This window comes from Crocodylus siamensis, chromosome 4, assembly GCF_052110815.1.
Source record: "Crocodylus siamensis isolate JL-2025a chromosome 4, ASM5211081v1, whole genome shotgun sequence".
NCBI classification, from domain to species: domain Eukaryota; kingdom Metazoa; phylum Chordata; order Crocodylia; family Crocodylidae; genus Crocodylus; species Crocodylus siamensis.
Genome location: NC_143398.1, coordinates 125,024,621 through 125,043,151, shown reverse-complemented (window position 1 = coordinate 125,043,151; position 18,531 = coordinate 125,024,621). Strand labels below are relative to the sequence as shown.

The following is an 18,531-nucleotide window of genomic DNA, read 5'->3' as shown; positions in this document are numbered from 1 at the left end:
GGTGGTGGATGGCATGCTGGCATGGGACAGTGGATCCCCCTGTTCCACATCCTCCCGCTTCTGCCCTTCTGCCTCCCTGACTCTCTTCACCAGCATCTCTGTCCACTGATCGAGAGTTATGCTGCCGCATACGCTGACACTCCCCTTCACCCTCAGATCACATATGGCAGCCAGCATGTGGATTGTACTGCACTGCAAGGGATCAAGTCATTTCCTGATGCCCTCCTTCAGCTGCCTCACCAGTGCCTGCATGTCTGGTGACAGCAGGTTGCCCCAGCCAGGAACACTGATCCCCAGGAACTTCTCCATTTGGTTCTGAAGTCCCCTCACTACAGGGTTCACCTGGCTAGGGAGGGCTTTGCCAGTGCTGAGGCTCTCAGTGGCCTTGAGCAAGGGCTTGAGGACCACCATGATCTGGGAGATGGTATCCCACTCAGCCCTGTTAATGGGGGTGATGAGTCACAATCTCTCCAAGCAAGGTCATCTCATGGGTGGCCTTCTTTGGTTCCACCAGCCTCTTGGGCATCAGGTATGTGGAGTTCCACTGAGTCTCCACATCCTGCATGATTTTGTGCTGTGGGATGTTCAGCTCTGCCTGTTTTTCCCACAGCATCTTGCCCTGCTTGATGTTCCAGTGGAAGTAGCCTGCTACCTTCCTGCATTTCAAAATAAGCTGGCTGGTAGCGACTCTGCCATCACTGGGAGCCCTTCAACTCTTCAAGGCATTCCTGACTACCAGGTGGAACTTGTATGCTGCACAGTGGATGCCAACAAAGTTGGCATCATGCACTGCCTTGACCATATTGGCCCCGTTGTCGGTGACGATGAACCCATCCATCACCTTGGCTTGAAGGAGAGCCCACCAGTGCCCTGTGAGGGAGAGGTAGGCAGCATCCTGCTGCTCCAGAAGTCTGAGGAGAAGTATAAGGCCGCCTGAGAACCTGCCCTGCACTCCCTCAGGTACTCCCTGCATGCCTCATACAAGGAGGGCACCACTGTCCTGCTGAATGTATACAGGCACTTGGTATAATGGGGCTATTAGTGCCATGAGCCACCTGAACCCTGGCCGCTCAACTAAGGACAAGGGCTGGACTCCACAGCCTGCATCTCCCCAATGCTCTGGGTGATCTCGCTTGACCTTGCAACGTGCCCCCCTTTCTGTCTGCTTTTCCCCCACTGTTCCAGGGTGGCCTGCTTCTGTTTCGGGGGGACAGGGGCTTTGGAGTGAGAGGGGGATTTCTTTTTGGGCACACTCCCATTGGTGCCAGGCTGAGGAGGAGCAAGGGCAAGGGGTAGTGACTGTGGAGATGCATCATTATTCTCATGGTGCTCATGTGTTTCATTCCCTTGCCCTGGTTGGTTTTGACTCAGCAGTGCAGGCAGATAGCATACCTGGGATCATTTGCCAGCTCAAAATGATCCCAGAATACACTACCTGCTCACTGCTGGGGTGCAGGTGCATGTGCGGATGCTGCCTTTTCCCCCTCCTCAGCAGGCAGAGGCACAGCAACAGGAGAAGGGGACTCAGCTAAGCCACTTGCCTCCACAACCTCTACCTTAACCTCCTCCACAGTGCCTTCTGGGGAAGGAGACCTAGCTCTAAAGGAATCTTGAGGGGTGTGGAGCACAAACTCCGATGATTCCCCCTCCTTCCCCAGAATTTCCCTTGCTATAGCATTCAGATCCAGCTCCAGCTCTTCCTCTGGCATGGGAAGGCTCAGAATGGGAAGTGAAATTGGGGTAGATGAGACTGTCATGCTGGTGCTGCTTGTTGTCACGGTTGTGGTGGTGCGGGGGGTATGGGTGGTGCTCTTGGAGGGGATGCAGACTCAGGCAGTGGCACTGCTCCCCTCTCCTTGCTGTCAGTAGAACTGGAAGCCTCATGCCTGTTAGTTGTAGGAAAGAGTCTGCATCTTATTTTGGGGAGTGGGGGGATGGGGTGGGGAATTTACAGCTCTCCCTCTACCCCCTCTTCTGCCCCTCCCTGAAGGCTTGCCAGCTGCCTTTCCAGCATGCTTCATAGTATGTTTGTGTGCTGGAAAATCTGTGTGTTCTTCTGTAAGATAACCTGTATTTATGTAATATATGTAGATAATTGTATGTATGTATTTATGTAATGTATGCATGTATTTATGTAATAAATACAATATGTAAATGCATGCATGTCTCCCTGAATAAATTCTATATTATAATATGCAATATATACTGTGCTTCTTGCACAGTGAATGGAATGAACACTGGGAGAGAAAGCACAGATTTCTTTTGTGGGTGCAAAGACTCAAAATAGACTAATAAAAACAAAAAAAGGATTTTGGGGGAGGAATAAATTGAAAGAAATGAATGAATATAATAATAAAAGGGTATAGAAAGCAAAAGGTATTGAATCCTACTTGGTAGTAACAGGCTAGCAAGTAGGAAGGGATAGCCTTTCTCTGATGCTGCTGAAAGACGCAGCTCAGTAACTGACCCCAAGGCACAGAGAAAGCTCAGTTCAAACAATGCTGCTTTTTATGCCATTTTTTCTGCCCCTCCCCCAGAGCACTGGGATTGGAAGGGACCTTAGGAAGGATCACAGTCACTGGCCAGCTACACATGTCAATATCAAAGCAGCCCTTCCTCCCCCCTCCCTCTCCTTAGTTTCTGTTTCTCTGCAAGCAAGCCCAGCTTCAAAATGTTTCAAGTGCCCTCATTTTGTTTCGAGGCTGTTTCGAAGTCTTTCATTTCATTTTGATTTTGTTGCTTTGAGCTGAAAACGAGTCGAGACATCATCAAAACAAAACACCTTGTTAAATTTTGCACAGCCCTAGTATGCGGCTTGACATGGGAACAAGCCAAGTTTAAAGTAAAGTACATTTTTTTTTAAATGTCTGCAAGCAGCCTAAACTTTTGGAGCATCCCAGGATTTGTGATGAAATGATCTGGTTCCAGTCACAGTGGGGGCTAATTAGCACATGGATCCTTTGTGGGGAGGTGGGAGGAGTATCTTGAGTACATACAGGGGTCATCACAGCTTGAAATGCTGTTGACTCTGCTGGGGCCCAGACAGCTCAATGAACTATAAAAGTCATGAGACTTTTGGCTCTGGAGTAATATCATGCACAGTTGGTACTAGGTATAAGTAGGTACAGAAATGCTGCTTCACAATGTTTATGGAGTACCTGTACTGAAACTGGCAACAGTTTGTAACAAGTTGAAATACATGAGCTTATTCATAGTAATTTGCATATATGCAAGTTACTATGGGTATGTTTATTGCAAACTCAGTGTTTTTTGGTCCCTTGCATTTCAAATTAACAAGGGGGGCCAGGCAGAATAGAATCCAACTGTTGCAGTTCTGACTCTGGCACTGAGTCTGGATCAGGGCCAAAGTCACAGCAGTCTCCTGTTCCCCTCTGCTTGCCCTCCTCTCTGTCCCTTTCCTCCCTTATTGTCACATACAGGTTCCAAGTTGTGCTCAGGGAGGGAATCAAGCCTGAGCAGGGTTGAACAGTAAGGGGGGGCAGGGAGCTGGCAGGAGGAAGAAGTGGGGGCAGAGGAGGGCAGAGGGCAAGGGTCTGCCTGACCCCACTCCTAGCCACTATTTTTCCTGCAAAGGGAAAGGGAGGAAGTCAAGACAACGCTCCAATAATTAGATTCTACACCTGGAAAATTATAACAACATTTATACAATTTTAATTATAGAACCTAATTATGGAGAGGTTGTCTTATATAGTCACAGTCATCTTATATTCAAGTAAATATAATCAAACACCTACTCTGGACACTTTTAAGAAGCATTTGGATGCTTATCTTGCTGGGATCCTATGACCCTAGCTGGCTTCCTGCCCTTTGGGCAACGGGCTGGACCTGATGATCTTACAAGGTCCCTTCCAGCCCTAATGTCTATGAAATCTATAAATACGGCAATGCCTTTTGATACCAAGAAACAGAATGTATCCACATTTAGTCAATATCTGAAATATGAATTACTTAAAATATGCCTTTTATGCCATTATATGAAATTAAGTGAAAAAATGCATGGATTGACAAGCTTAGCTATGTAAAACCTATAGATGTTTATATAAATTGCAACTAAATGACTAATTTGAATCTGCACAGTAAATAATGATACATACAAAAAGTTGCCTTTGTTCTTAATCTTGAAAAGAAAGATTGTAGAGAATGCTGTATTATTTGCTGATTGACTCTGGCTGATTGACTCTGATAAGGTGCTGTGGCACAATATCAGCTGAACTGTACAAGGGTATTTGGGGGTTTAAAAAAATAAAGAGGGGAAAGAACAGGTCCCTGATTATAAGAAGTTTAATTTTAAGTGGGAAAAACCTATTAATTGCTTATGTCAGATTTTAAGAGCACATAAACCCAGTTTTATAAGTTTATGGGGAATGATACTGGATTAACAAATGCCTAGGTCACAAACTTAAAGTTAGAGCCTCACAAAATTTAAGGAAGGTTTGAGCAATATTGGAGAAGAATCCTCCTGGTCTCAGTTGGTGAAAACGGGTATATCCACACTGTGGCAGCATAGAGCTCAGTCACACCACTAAGGCAAGAAGCCATCTGATCCTTCCCCTACATATCAACCCTTTAAAAAAGGGAGGGGGGGCGGAGCCCAAGTTGCCACTGTTAAGTGGACCAAAAGCTCAAGTACTGAGAAGTGTCAGAGACGCTTTTAGAGCATCCTCACTGCCTCAGTTCAAGAGTTACTGTGTGCAGAGCTTATTTCCTTGGCGCACGACTGAGTTCACAACCCACAAAATATAGGCATACAATAATATTTCCTAAACTGCATGATCTGAGCACACTTCTTATGCTAAACTCCAAAATACACCTAACAGCACCCATTGCTAAAAAAAAGAGTAGCAGTAACAATGAGAAATTAGGAGATTATGCTATTGATGGGTAGGAATACTTCTGACGTATACATAGGTGACGCATGCCTCCCACGGCTGGGGGGGGAGCATGGCGACTGTCCGCAGGTGGCAGCAGTGTTGGCGGTGGTGTGGCAGTGGAGAGCAGGGACTTCCCACAGGTGGCCACACCAATGTCAGCAGTGAAGGCAGGCCAAATGGGGACTGTCTGCAGCCACCCATGGTGGCAGGGCCCCCATGTCTGATCGCCAACTAGGGGTCCCCCCATGGCCAGACGCTGAGTCCGGCAGTGCTGGCAGTACTTCTGGGGGGTTGGGGAAGGGGCACCAGTGTTCCGCCTGCCCCCCCTGCCTGTTGCCTAAGCTGAGAATGCTCACTCTCGGGGGGGGGTGGGCACCAGTGCTCTCAGGGGATGGATATACACCTGCTACACATTGCCTTTGTATATTTATAATTTCAGTAAGTGTCAGTAATATTTTATAGGGTTGTTGCCGTGTTCATCTAAGGACCAACTATTCATTCCATCCAGGAAGAGAGCACACTAACTGCAGGTGCTTCCTCAGCCTGATGCAGGGTATTTATACCCGAAAGCTTGCTAAGAAGAATTTTTCCAACTATTTGAGCTGGTCTAATAAAAGATATCAGATTTACCCCAAGGACCTTGTCTGCCACTAGTATTTTATGTTAATTCAGTTCTTCCTTGGAACTTAGCAACCATTACTGACAACTTAGTTGTTAAAGTTCTCTCAGAGACAGTATGTGGGTTGTATTGAAAAGCACTACACCAAACAGTAGTATGTTATTAGCTAGGAGAATACCTTTATGTAGAATTTAAGTTTGGAGATTTCAAACAAACACCAAAAGTTTCTTGGCTGTAGACAAATGATAGAACCCTGTGTGTATCTATGTTTCTTTCTCTCAGATGTCAGTTGTGCCCCGCTACAGCTATGTAATTTAACTATATGCTAAAGGGCTCAAAAGAAGGAAAAACCTTATCTTTAGTGTTGTTTCATAAAATACAGACCCTCCAACCCACTCCCAGGAATTCAAGTAATATATTCACATACCTATAGCCTGAGCAAGGGCTATCACAACCTCCTGGCAAGTTGTTACTTCAGTGACCCCACAAACGATTCTTTGGACTCCATCCACCCATACTTTGAGCTCCATGGTTCACCAGATCAGCCAAGAGCCATGAATGTAATCACCGGTCAAGTCATGTTTACAGCTACACCAAAGATGACAGGGATGACTCCCCTTACCAGCTGGAAAAGAAAATAATCCCGTCTTTTAGTGTGAGACATAACCAATTTAATTTGGAACCCCCCACAAACTCCTCCCACCTCCACACAACACTCCCCAATTTACTTAAGATCTACAGGGGAGGGATAGAAGAATGTATGAAGTCCTGGATCAGATATTTCTTGAATCTCCAGTTACAGAACCTAACATGCAGAGAAAAACAACATTTAGCTTAAAATGAATGCATTTTGATTGCATTTCTGCATTCTCAGGTGGGTGTTGGAAGCCCAAGAACAGAAGCACCATGCTAACCCTTGAGAACCAGAAAGTAAAACCAGACCCTCTCTTTAAGATGAGGAAACCACACTCTCTCCTACAAAAAACAGGGAAGAGTAAATTTGATTTTAAAATTCAGTTTTTAATAATCTTCAGCTTTACTAACACGGTAGGTGTTTTTATTTTGCCTGCATCTTTTTCTCCCAGCTACATCAATTTACTATGAACATTAAAATGCTTCAAATCAAGTTGATTTCCTAACATACCCTTTGTAGAAAGTATTTCACAAAACACTTGACATGGAGAAATACAGAAAGCTGTTTCTAAAATAAAAAATGAGAATAAAGACTAATAGAAGAAACTCAATGAGAAGACTATACAGCTTGCTCCCTGCACTGCTTACTTTTGAAAGTTAAATCTATGGGAGGCGAGGCATTAACTCTACTTTCCCTGTGCAAAATGGATTTTCACAGTCCAGTCCTTAGTGCAGAAGCATCTACTTCACAGAGCCTGCCTAACACCCTTGCAGGCAGGCTCAGCCATGGGACCAAAACAGGCACAAAGACTGAATGACGGAGTTCAAGAAGGAGGTTCACTAGGAAAATTCTTTGGTGAAGTTTCCATATGCCTGTACGTAGCATGTCAATTTTGCAGACAGACAGAAGCCTCTGACTACCAAGGATACTGTCAATTCTGAACTTTTCATTGGCATTACAATCAATTAAATAAAGGAGGTATTGCATCTGAACTGCAGCTGGTATAATTCAATGTAGCTTTGCCTCTGAAAGAGCTATAGCCAATTACATCACTTGGGGTGCTGGCCCATTAACTCTTCATTTTATCACATACAAAATTAATTATTAAAATACTTTCATCTAAAAAGTTTAATCCTGAATAAGCAGAAATGCATCATCACCTTTGCTCTGAAATTCCTGTCACCCACATTCCATGTCAGCATAGTGATGAAGAACAGGTCATAGCAGAGATAATTAAAGACTGGGCGAATTAATTTACAAGCACATTGCAAGAAGAATTTATTCTTCACTCATTTCTTGTGATCAGCTCCTTGTGTAGGCTGGATCCTGATTACTAAGAGGACAAACCATGCAAAAGTTATCAGTGTTCACTTCAAAATAACTGCAGTTCTCAATAAGTGGGGTTTGTAATAGCTCAGCTTTGCTAGGTTCTGTTTTTCTTTTTGCTGAAACAAATCTGTCTGGATTGTGTCCCACAAAAGTGAATTTCTAACTGGAACAACAAAGATGTTGAATTTCAAAGACTTCAAAGTAAACTCCAGGGAAGCACTGTCCAGATTGTTTAAGATAGGATGCTAGTGACGTTGTTTTTCTTTTTTTAAACATAAGGAGATAGTTGGATTATTTAACAGATGGAGAAAAATAAACTGCGTTAATTCAGCAAAGGAAACTCAAATATTTGGGTAATCCCATATGGATAAAGGACGACGTAAGTAGGGACGATGTTTTCAAAGACTTAAGTGCCAGGAAAGTAGACAACAGGGACAGAGAAAAAAAGAGATTTGAAAGTGATTTAGAGGAGATTATCACAAGAAAGAGGGGTCGGTTACACAAAACAGCTGGAATCTGAATCTGCTGATGGACCTAATACAATTACACTTGGAGACAAAACTGGTGTGGAAAGAATTCTGGACTTAAATGCTTAACAGTTTGTGTTTTGCAATTTGTAACCTAAACTGAATATTTTGCTTTCTAATGAGAATGTCCCTGCTTCTATTTTTAAAAAAGTGTGAGTCTATCCCTTTAGTCACAATGGAGAGATTATTCTACTTTTAAACCCAGTATTTTATTGCTACACCTGGTACATATTTGGCAGCCTACTGAGGCAGCTGGCTGATCTGCATTTGGTAAGGTGCGACTCAGTCAACAACATGCCACAGACCCCAAGTGGACCTCAAACCTGCACCCATGGAAGTCAGTGCTTCAGGTTCTCATGGAGCAGCATCTGAAGTCTATTCAGCAAATACCAAAAAAGCCTGCATGACCAGACTTCTATACAAAAGGAACAATGACATTTATCAATAAAAGGTCATCTCAAAATCATGTGTCTCATGTTTCTTATGTGTCTCATGTTTCTGAACCAGAGGCTCTCAACCTTTTTTAGACTCAAGGGACCCCTGGATATACTCAAGGCACCCTCTGAAAATTCCAGCTCTTAGTTTTCACTCTTTTTTGACTACTGAAAAATAGAGCAGTTTTTCTGTTGCAAAGAACTCAGAAAGACCACAACTATGGATTTCTATTTGAAATCTCTGGGCACATCTACACATGCAAGCATATGCGCTTGCAGCAGCTCAAATAGAAGCGGTGCAAATTTGAGCTGTGGCTTTTTGCCTCAGTGCATGTGCTTGGACATGTACCTTGTTGTGAAGCAAATTGTGCCACTTGGGGCAAAATAACCCTGCCTGGCTCCTCCTGGATCTGGATCTGCAGCCAGCAGCTCATGGCTACTTGCTGTCAGGATCTTCTGGGGGAGGAGCCTCTGGGAGGAAGTTGGCCACACTCCTTCCTGTCCTAGGCTATTGCTGGTTGCTGCAAGCTTGGTGTCAGGAGCTTCTGGGTAGAAGATAGCCAGGCCCTTTCCTGCCTCTGGCTACTGTTAGCTGCTGGCTTGGTCTCAGAGCTTTTGGAGTAAGTGGGCCACAACCCTTCCTACCTTGGGTGGCTGCTGTTGCTGCCCCGCCTCTCCCATGGGGGGGTCCTCTGCTGTACACTGCTGCCCCTCCTCAGGGAGGGGCCCACCACACCTCAGCACCACATCCCTGTTCCAGCCTGCTGCCAAGTCGCGGTCGGGCGACACCCTAGGGAGGGAGCCTGCGCTGCCTGGGGGCCCCTCCTGCACCATCACTGCCAGAGCCTAAAGGTGCCTTGCCTGTCCCAGCTGCCTTGGCAGGCCAACTCCCACTTCACCTCCAACTGCACCAGAAGCACACCCTGAGTGGCTGAATTGGACAGATCCTACCATCACTGCTGCTGTTGCTGCTGCCATTGTTTTTGCTGCTGCCTCCTCAGGAGAGAGGGAGATTCCTTGCTCCACCACCTGACACCACACCTGCACTTGATTAATCCCTGACTCCTGCCTTCCCCCACAGCTACCTCACTGCATCGTATCCTGCTTTGTCTTCCTGCCTACTGCTCTGCTGCTGAGTGCCTGGCTGGAGGCCTGAGGGGCTCCTGGACAGATCTTCAACAAACAAAGTCCCTCCATTGCTCCAGCCATCTCTTGTATCTGCCTCAGCAGCCTTCCCTGTGTGTTCTTGCCCTTGTGTGGTAAGTCCTGTGGTCCACTCCCCCTGCCCTGATGTTTGTTATGTGGCTGAATAAGCCAGCCCGAGCTTCCCCAGTGCGTGCGTGTTCCCCACCACCCCCACACATTCTCAAAGCATAGTCCTCCTGGTTTTTTTTCCTGTGTGGCTGTAGTTCACTGAGCTTCAGCCCCTTTCCTCCCTACCCCACTTTTCCCACACAACCCCAGCCTGCCTCTACTAGATTCACCAACCCCACTGGATATTTTGTTTTCCTTTATTGTCTTCCCTGCCGTCATGTGAAACAATGGCAGGGCAGGAACCTTTGGGGGGGGAGCAGATACCCCCACAGAGCTTCTTGCAGCCCCCACTATGGGGGTGGATCCCAGCCAAGCCCCCAAGGGGATGCATACCCCTGCACCCTGGAGGCAGAGTCCGACCAATCTTCTCTGGGGGTGGAGAAGCCTGCAACCTCTGCCACGGGGCAGGTGGGACTCCAGTAGGGAGCCAACTGGGCCAGGCCCCCCTATCCCCGGAGGGGCTCTCAAGCCCTGTCTCTCTTTGTCAGGGACCAAGGGCAAGGGCAGTGGGAAGGGATCCTCTTCAGCCTCCTCCACAGCTGGGGTGGGAAGGGCAAGGGCCCTGCCCCCAAGCCTAGACCACCAGTACCTGAGGGGACCAGGTGTGCCACACCAGCCAGCGCACACACTCAGCCTGTCCCTAGTCCTAGCCCTGGCCCCACCAATGTGGCCCCTGGAGGGGAGGACCACAGCTATCCACAGGCAGCTGTGGGGAGACCTGAAACTGGGGGGCCTAGACCCTCCCACATTTGGCCCTTCCAGCTCGGGTAGTGGGGCACCCTGTCTGACACCCACCCACAGGCATGGGGTGAAGTACCAACTGCCCAAGTGGGAGAATCTCCACTTTTGAGACCTGGATGCAGGCCCTGGCTTGGGTAGTAGGAGCCCCCAAGATTGTGGCAGCCTCCTGCTTTCATGGCAAGAGGGTCTTTTTCCTTGCCTTAGAGGCTGCCAAACAAAAGGCGGTGGAGAGGGGCTCATGGTGGAAAGTGAGCCTCTGGAAGAGCTTGGGACCATGGTGGGGATATAGGAAGGGATGGAGATGAGGACCAACTGGGCCCTGCTCTCCCAGCTCCAAACCCTAGGGAGAGTTATCTCCCTGGTGATGGCCCTCACGCTGCGGTGCTGAGACCCCGGCCTTCACCTCATGCACTCTTTCAGACACCAGGTTATGATCCAGATGGTGGTGGGAGCACAGCTGGAGGCTGAGGGGTGCCTGGCAATTCCTTATCAGGGGGCCTTAGTGAGGATTTTCTATACACTGGGGGACCTGCGGTGCTTCCGGTGCCCTAACCCCTAGCCCCCACAACCAGGTGGGTTACCCCTTGTTCAGAGGGCCTGGAGGGTGGACCCCTGGAGAAAGAGAAAAGGCCATAGATTCAGGCTTGTCTGAACTTCCCCTGACTGGTCCATGCTGGGGCCAGGACTGGAAGGGTCAAATGGCCAGGGGCCCACCACGAGGAATGCCCAAGAGCTGCATGCCTGGGGTTTTGACTGCCCTGGAGGTAGGTCAGGGCTAGTGAGCCAAAGGTCCCGGGGAGACCACACCCGAAGGGGAAGTGGTTCAGGGACCTATGCTACCTAGTATGAAGGTGGGTGAGACTGCCTGAGGAGAGGAATCTAGGTGGGGTTCAATTAGGAGGATTCTGGGGCCCAGTGTAGGGGCCGGTGACGATGCTAACATCTAGATGCCATCTGCGAGGCTTGGGCTGCGGTGTAGGGGAGGAATGGAGCCGGAGATAGCACCCCTGGCATCGGGGCAGGAAATGGGCAGCTTCCTGCTTAATTACATCATTAATTAATTACCAACAAGGCGTGGCATGTGAGAAGGCGGGTGGTTAGCCCAGAAGCAAGTGGGCAGGCCACAGTTGGATCGGCCCGGAGCAGGCTCCCTGTTACAAGCCTCATGGCACAGCCCCCCTGTGTAGCATGGGACTTGGCTCTGGCCACCTGGCACCCACACTGCAGCCACCCCATTGTGCGGGTGCAGCCTGGCTTGGCAGGGCACTGTGTACTGTCTGGCAGCTTGGGACAGGGGAAGCATGCTGCGGCTGTCACCTGGGGCTCAGCACTGCTCAGCCCAAGTGGCTGGAGCCCTGAGAGCTGGGCACAGCCACCCAATGTGGCATCAGGGGTGCCAGGCAGCTGGGACCAAGCCCCACTGCCCCCCATGCAGGGGCCCTATGCCATGAAGCCCTGAGCGGCCCTGACTGCTGCTGCTACTGCTAGTGAGTGTGGGGAGCTGGGGCTGGGGCTGGGCAGGAAAGCAAGCAAGGGGCGGGGAAATGAATGGGGAGTTGGGGGAATGAACAGGGGCTGGGGCCAGGCGGCCCCCCGCATGGTCTCCTCCAATCCCCTACTTACCTGCCACAAAGCCAGGCCCAGGTCCCTGCAGTTCGCATTGCTGCCTGCCCCGTACAGACAGGTAGCATGTTTCAGCACTGGGATGAAGGCCAGCCATAGACACTCTGACTGGCTACCAGAGCATCCCTGTGGAGGACTGAGCTTCTGGTTGCCTCAGGGCACGGACCTGGACCATGCCCTGCCCTGCTTCCTCCGCCCCCACAGGGTATTTCTTGACCCCAGGGGTCTAATTTTGCCCCCGTGTTGCAAATTTGCAGTGTGGGGAATGTTTTTTTTATTCCGTGCATGCTTTTTGCAGCTTCTCAAAGCGGGTTGAGATGCTGAAAGAGGCTTCATCTGGATGCACCCTCTGGGTTTAATATTGTGAATCATGTTTAGGAACCTAACGGTACTAATACTGTAACATCTTTAACAGGATCTTAAGGCACCCTAGGATGCCTTACCCTGGTCTACTGCTGCAGACTCTAACACAAATTAAGCCTCTTAGGAATTTAGGTTAAGACACAATTATATTGTCTTCATCTATTAATAAGCACCCTGTAAGTTTCATCCATAGGTATTTAGCAGCTTAAGACATCTCCAATAGTCAAAATATATTTCAAGCAATGTCAGTACATGTAAGTACAAACACTTCAAATATTCATTTGGTTAAGACCACTTCAATGTACCAAAGATTAGGGAGGTCTTGTGACTTTTAATATAATGGGCAGACCAAAAACCTCAAAAAGAAAGATTCCATCAGTCACCTTAATGTTTATTCCTAGAAAGGCTGTCCACATAAACAAACAGACTTTGCATTCCAAGTGTAACTACAAAGAACTTCTTAATATCATGCCAAGTTGAATAGTTCAGATTTACTGGCATAAAACAAGCCATCTCTCCATGTGACAACACATACATCAGCAAATCATCCAGCAGCCCAATTGTTTCTCTGTAAACACCCAAAGTATTCTTTCAATGTGACAAAGCTAGGGCATTTTTCTCCTGCACGCAGCACGCATAACTAACTCTACGGCAGACTATGATTTTACACATCTTTTGAGGATCGGTATTTTAGAAAGTTTAAAAACATATTAATATTTTAATAATAACAATAGTGTTGGCCAATGCTTCCTTTTTAAAAAATGGCATTTCTGGCATTCACAAAAAAATCAATAACCTGATCCTTAAAGTCTTTTTTGCAACAGTTTTAAGTTAAAGGGAAAGACTGACACTTGTACTTTAAAGGGCAAACTAACTTTAATGGAACAAATAGCAACATGAAAGCAAATCAATAAAAACAGCTTGTTGTACATGCTGCAGTTACCCAGCCCCTATGCTCATATGCAAAACTGAATTGGGGAACTGCATAATCACTGAAGACACTAATATGTCACTCTTCCCTGCCAGACGCTAGGAACAGATCATCCATGAACTTTGAAACCTGCCAAATGTACTATGAAATCACTGTCAGACTAAACAAAACAAAGAGAAGTTGTAATGGATCTAAAATAGAGGTGGAACAAATGAGAATTATATAACTATGTAATAAATAACAGGAATATTTGAGAGAGGAGAAATAATTCTGATTATCGTTTCTCCTTTCAGGACAGCCACTTATCTATAAGGTTACAGTATCTATTGTAATAGGCTTGCTTTTTTCCCCTTCTCTTTTATTAATTGTTTGTTGGCAGTTAATGCTAATGCTGCCCAATTAATACTGTTTCTTTACTTTTCCACTGGGATTTGTACTGACAGCCTAAAACTTATTTATGTTGAGCGACTGCCCAAAATATGTTAGGCACCTTCCAAACACAGAGAATTACAATTCTTGCCTTCAGCAGCATAAATCAATCACCTTAACTAGGCCAGGGGAAGGGGAGGATTAAAAAAACCCCCCAAAAGACCAAAAAAACTTCATACTTGATGTACCTGAATTTGAACTAACTTGGAAATTCAAAAAGAGCCCTATTAAAAAACACAGAAAAATATACAGGTTGTTATCATTCCTGGTTCTAGCAAGGACTGAAAAGAGAAGAGGAAATGCTGACCAGGACATTGGTAGGAGACTAAATATACTTCTGAGCTTAATTTACCCAAAGTTCTTCAGTGCTCAGATTGGGGAGTTTGCTTCCTTCCTAATTTGAGCTGGAACCGTAGGGGTTTGGGAATCACCTTCATCTCAGTTTTCTTTGCTTTCTTCCTGCTGGCAACCTATACCTGGAATATCCTTAATTTATCTAGTACAACATGTACAACTACTGTCCCCCAAAGTCCCTCCTTTGTTCCATGCAGCTTTTTATATATTTACCTTCTTTTGTAAAAGAATAAAGAAAGTTTCAAAATAGGCATGCAACCCCACTGAGTAACGAGACTGCTACAATTTTTCTGAAGCTCAGGGGTTCCCTTCTGTCCAGCCTTATCATCCTCACTGCAAACATATAGCTGGCCAGCTTCCTTGCGCTAGTGTTACATCTTCTGCAATGAGGCTTTCAGATCATCAAATGCTATGAAAAAAATATTTACAAAACCTAGGTATCCTATTAAAAACTGATCCTCTGACAATACTAACAGCAATTTAACCCAAGCCATCAATCCTGGCTGAAAAAAAGGATGGGACAAAGGGGCAAAAGTTTGGTTCTCCAGATTTCCGGCTAATTTAGACAAGTTTGGATTATTTAAGTCAAGAAAAGGACAACTAGATCTCAGTATATCTGGAAAGATGCATTTATTATTAGGTAGGACTAGATAAGCAGTGTATAGAGTTTACCCAATCTTTTCTTTCCATTTCATAAACTTCAGCTGCCATATGCCAGTGGAGACAAACCTTTTTCACAAGTATGCCACAAGGTAAGCCCTGCACCCTCTGAGTGCCATTCCATTTAACTTCCCCTTCCCAATCTGTTGCTTTGTTTTCTATTCCCTAACTGATCTGTTGCTCTGTTTCTGATCCTACCATGTGCTCCCTACTTGATTTCTTACTCTGCTTTCTGCCCCCTGACATATGCAAAGTTGAATATCTGACAGTTCTTATGTTGTGATGAGACCTAAATGTCTGGATCCGACCTGGGATGCAATTGCTCATTTACAAATACCACAGCAGTGTTAGAAATGGAATACTGTTAGAAATGCGCAGCTTGCATCTTGCACCTGATAAGAAAGAAATACTGTCCAAGGCTCCTTTCTCCCCCTCACCCGCCTTAGCCTTTCTCATGCTGATTACAGAAGCTGGAATTCAATTGACTGTGGCCTTGGGGTATGAACTTTTGGTGAACTGTTGTAGTTTCTGGGCATGCTTAATGAACTGTTGCATATTCATCTCTCCGCCCCGCATACTTAAGTAGCTAATTATACTATGCATGCGATGTATGTAATGATTTAACTACATGTATGCTTGTATGAAACGGAAGTAGCTGTAAGAGTTCCGGTGTCTGCACACGTGCTCAGGAGAAAGAAGATAAATTCCACTTGCAAACACAATTAGTTTGTCAGAAGCTGATTTGGGCATCAATACCTCACTCTGACCTTGTTTGCAAACAAATACATCCTTTTGTGCCGACTGATGACTGTGTGTCTGTGATCTTTGCGGGCCTCCAGAGAAACGAACCGCTTTTGTGCAACAGCAGGATGTGTCTGCTGGCTGGAAACAATTGGTTTTGGCAGATGAGTTCTGCTACTTAGTGGGTGAGTCTACATAAGATGTTTACTATAGAGCTGACTAATTAGCTATAAAACGTTGATTTCTCCCATTGTGCCAGCCGGCTGGTGACTGGCTAAGGGTTGAGCCAGATCAGAAGTGAGATGCTGTGTAGTGGTGATTTGAGCTGTAGTACAAAATGGGATTCTCCAGTGTGGAGAGCTGCAGAATGACAAGGAAGTTGGGATGGTCTAGCAGCCTCAGGATCACAGAGCAAATTTTAGCTAGGGACAGAAGTTGAACATAAACCGGTACAAGTGATCAGAAACTGGTTTAAGAGAAGTCTGATGCTACACTGAAACAGTTTTAACTGATTTAGGTCAAACCAGATTATGAAACATCTGTTCCAGACCCCTTTCTTGGTTTAAGTCACAGTCCCCCAGCATCCCAGCATGCTTTCCAGCCCTGGGCTGGGTTGTGCTGTCTGCTCCAGAGATCAGGGCTGGCCTCAGCCCTCTGTTCCCTAGCTTGAGCAGTGAGGGCTGGCCCACTGGCCCCCTCAGGCAAAACCCAGCTGGGATCTGGGGCCAGGTGAAAGGGGTTAAACTCACCTTCCCCTGAGTACAGAGCTGCCCTGCCCTGCCGGCTTAGTTATGGCTGCAGCTGTGGACTACAAATCCCAGAGACACTGGGACTCAGGAAGAGGACATGATGATCAACCCTACAATTCTGCTGCTATGATTCCAGACTGCAAATCCTAGAGATGTCAGGGGTAGGAGGGCTGTATGCTGTGTTTATAGTTCTTCAGTTTATAGTTTTTCAGAGAGAGAACTATTTTTGCCCAAGTTTTTATGAATTCAATGCCACTACCCCCCTGCCACCCAGGCAGAGCACAGGCTGGTGTCTGGCCACACCCCCTCTGCTCCAGCAGGGTGGGAGGAAAAGTCTTGGAGGGCTTTCCCTCTTCCCTCCCTTTTGGCAGTGGCTGGCAAGCAGGCTCTAGCACCCCTTGGCTTCTGGCTTGAGCTACTGCAGGCATGTGGCTGCATTTCCTGAATTAAAAAGGGAATGTGTGTTCATTTGTGTGAGGGGGCCAGGACCCTGAGGGGCCCGGCCCGAGCGGGGAATCCCGGAGTTCCGCCCCGCTTCCGGGTCCAGACCCGGAAGCCCGGCCGGGAACTTAAGGTTTCCCGGAACTGGAACCACGCCGGCGCGGGACCGGCGCGGGGAGATAAAAAGGAACCGCCTACCCCGAGCAGAGAAGGACGGAGGCTCCGGCGGGAGCCTGCCCCGGGAGCTGCGGAGCCGGGAGCTGCGAGGCCGGGAGCCACGGAGCCGGGAGCGGTGAGACCGGGAGCTGCGGAGCCGGGAGCGGCGAGACTGGGAGCTGCAGAGCCTGGAGCGGCGGAGACAGGTACAGCCGCGCCGCGTGCCACGCGGCGGGAGCCGGCAGCGGCGAGGCCAGGAGCCGGGGAGCCGGCGAAGCCGGGAGCCGGAGGTCCAGAGGCAGCTGGGCCGGGTGCGGTAAAGCCGGGAGCCGGGCGGCAAGGACCGGCGGCAGTGAGGCCGGCTGCCGCGAAGCCAGGAGCGGCGCAGCACCAGCCTGCAAGGCCGGAGGCGGTGGAGCCAGGGGGCGCAGCAGGCCCCGAAGGGACGAAGGTACAAAAGGGACCAGTGGCCATTGCACCGGAGGAAGCCGGGAAGGGAGGCTGGGTCGGAGGGACCCTCCTCCGGCGGCTGCGGGCCGCTTGGCCGCGGGGAAGACCCGCGGGCAGGGGGGGCAGAGTTGTAGTTCCCCCGGGTCGAGAGAGTGAGGCCCCCGAGGTAGAGACGCCTCAGGACTAGTGGAGCGATCAGCACCAGGGAGACTAGGTGCCGATAGGACTCCTGGTGAGGGCCCAGCAGTGGGGGGTACCCCCCCACTGCGGAGCTAGGACGAAGACAAGGGAGCCCTAACGGAGGCTCCCCACCCCGGAGGACCGGGCGAGGGTGTAGGGGAGGAGGAGCCCTCAGGACCCCTGGACCTTGGAGGTACTGTACCCCACGTGGACCGCCAGCTTCCCGGCAAGGGTGAACCCCCATATTTCCATCAAGTCGTGGCAGGCGAGAGCGGCGAAGCGGGACGGTCCAATGCGTACCCCCTCCTCTCCAGGGGACATCCGGGGATCGGGGTCCCACAGTAAGTGACGGACCCCCATCCCCTTACAATTTGCTTATCAATTCAATCTCTGCAGATTAGACTAACCTGCAAAGACTGAATCAGTTCAGCCTTGGGCTTTCTGGCTGTCTGTACTTAGCCTAAAGTCCATCTGCCTAGGCAGAAACATGCTCTAACACACTGCTGTTGCATTTGGTCAATAGTTTTAGAGCTAGTCCCTTCATAGACATTTCACTTAGTCCATGTTACACTGCTTCAGAAGCACAAATCAAGATGCAATGAGGTTTAGCACACCTTGATTCATTTCACAGTGCCCTGGAAGCCTCAAAAAATGAACAGACTCAAAACAGAAGGTTCGCTAATTAAACAGATGGCCTATTAAATTCCCTTTTATTTTACCCGTTTGGAATGGATCCTGAGCATAATGTTCCTTTTTACATGCATTTTACACCTGCATGTCCCCATTTAATCTAACACAAAGTATTTTGGAGATACAGTTCTACCTTCATTAAATCTAGACCAGGGGGTAATTAACATCAGTGACATTATTTGCAGACCTGGCAGTTAAGTCCTAGGAATATATTTTTCCATCAACTGTACCAAATGTCAAATATCCTGTATATTGCTTGCAGTTCTTTAAATTG

General features: G+C 47.9%; 1 protein-coding gene across 4 annotated transcripts in view; it reads right to left on the bottom strand.

Moving 5' to 3' along the window:
* RASSF8 (Ras association domain family member 8) overlaps nucleotides 1-18,531 on the bottom strand; it is a 188,108-nt gene that overhangs the window by 35,806 nt on the left and 133,771 nt on the right. For all 4 annotated transcript variants that reach the window (XM_090043667.1, XM_090043668.1, XM_090043666.1 and 1 more), the window contains one exon: nucleotides 5,939-6,136. In XM_090043667.1, coding sequence (XP_089899793.1) covers nucleotides 5,939-6,041 — 103 coding nt within the window. In that variant the 5' untranslated portion in view covers nucleotides 6,042-6,136. The remainder of the gene's footprint in view (nucleotides 1-5,938; nucleotides 6,137-18,531) is intronic.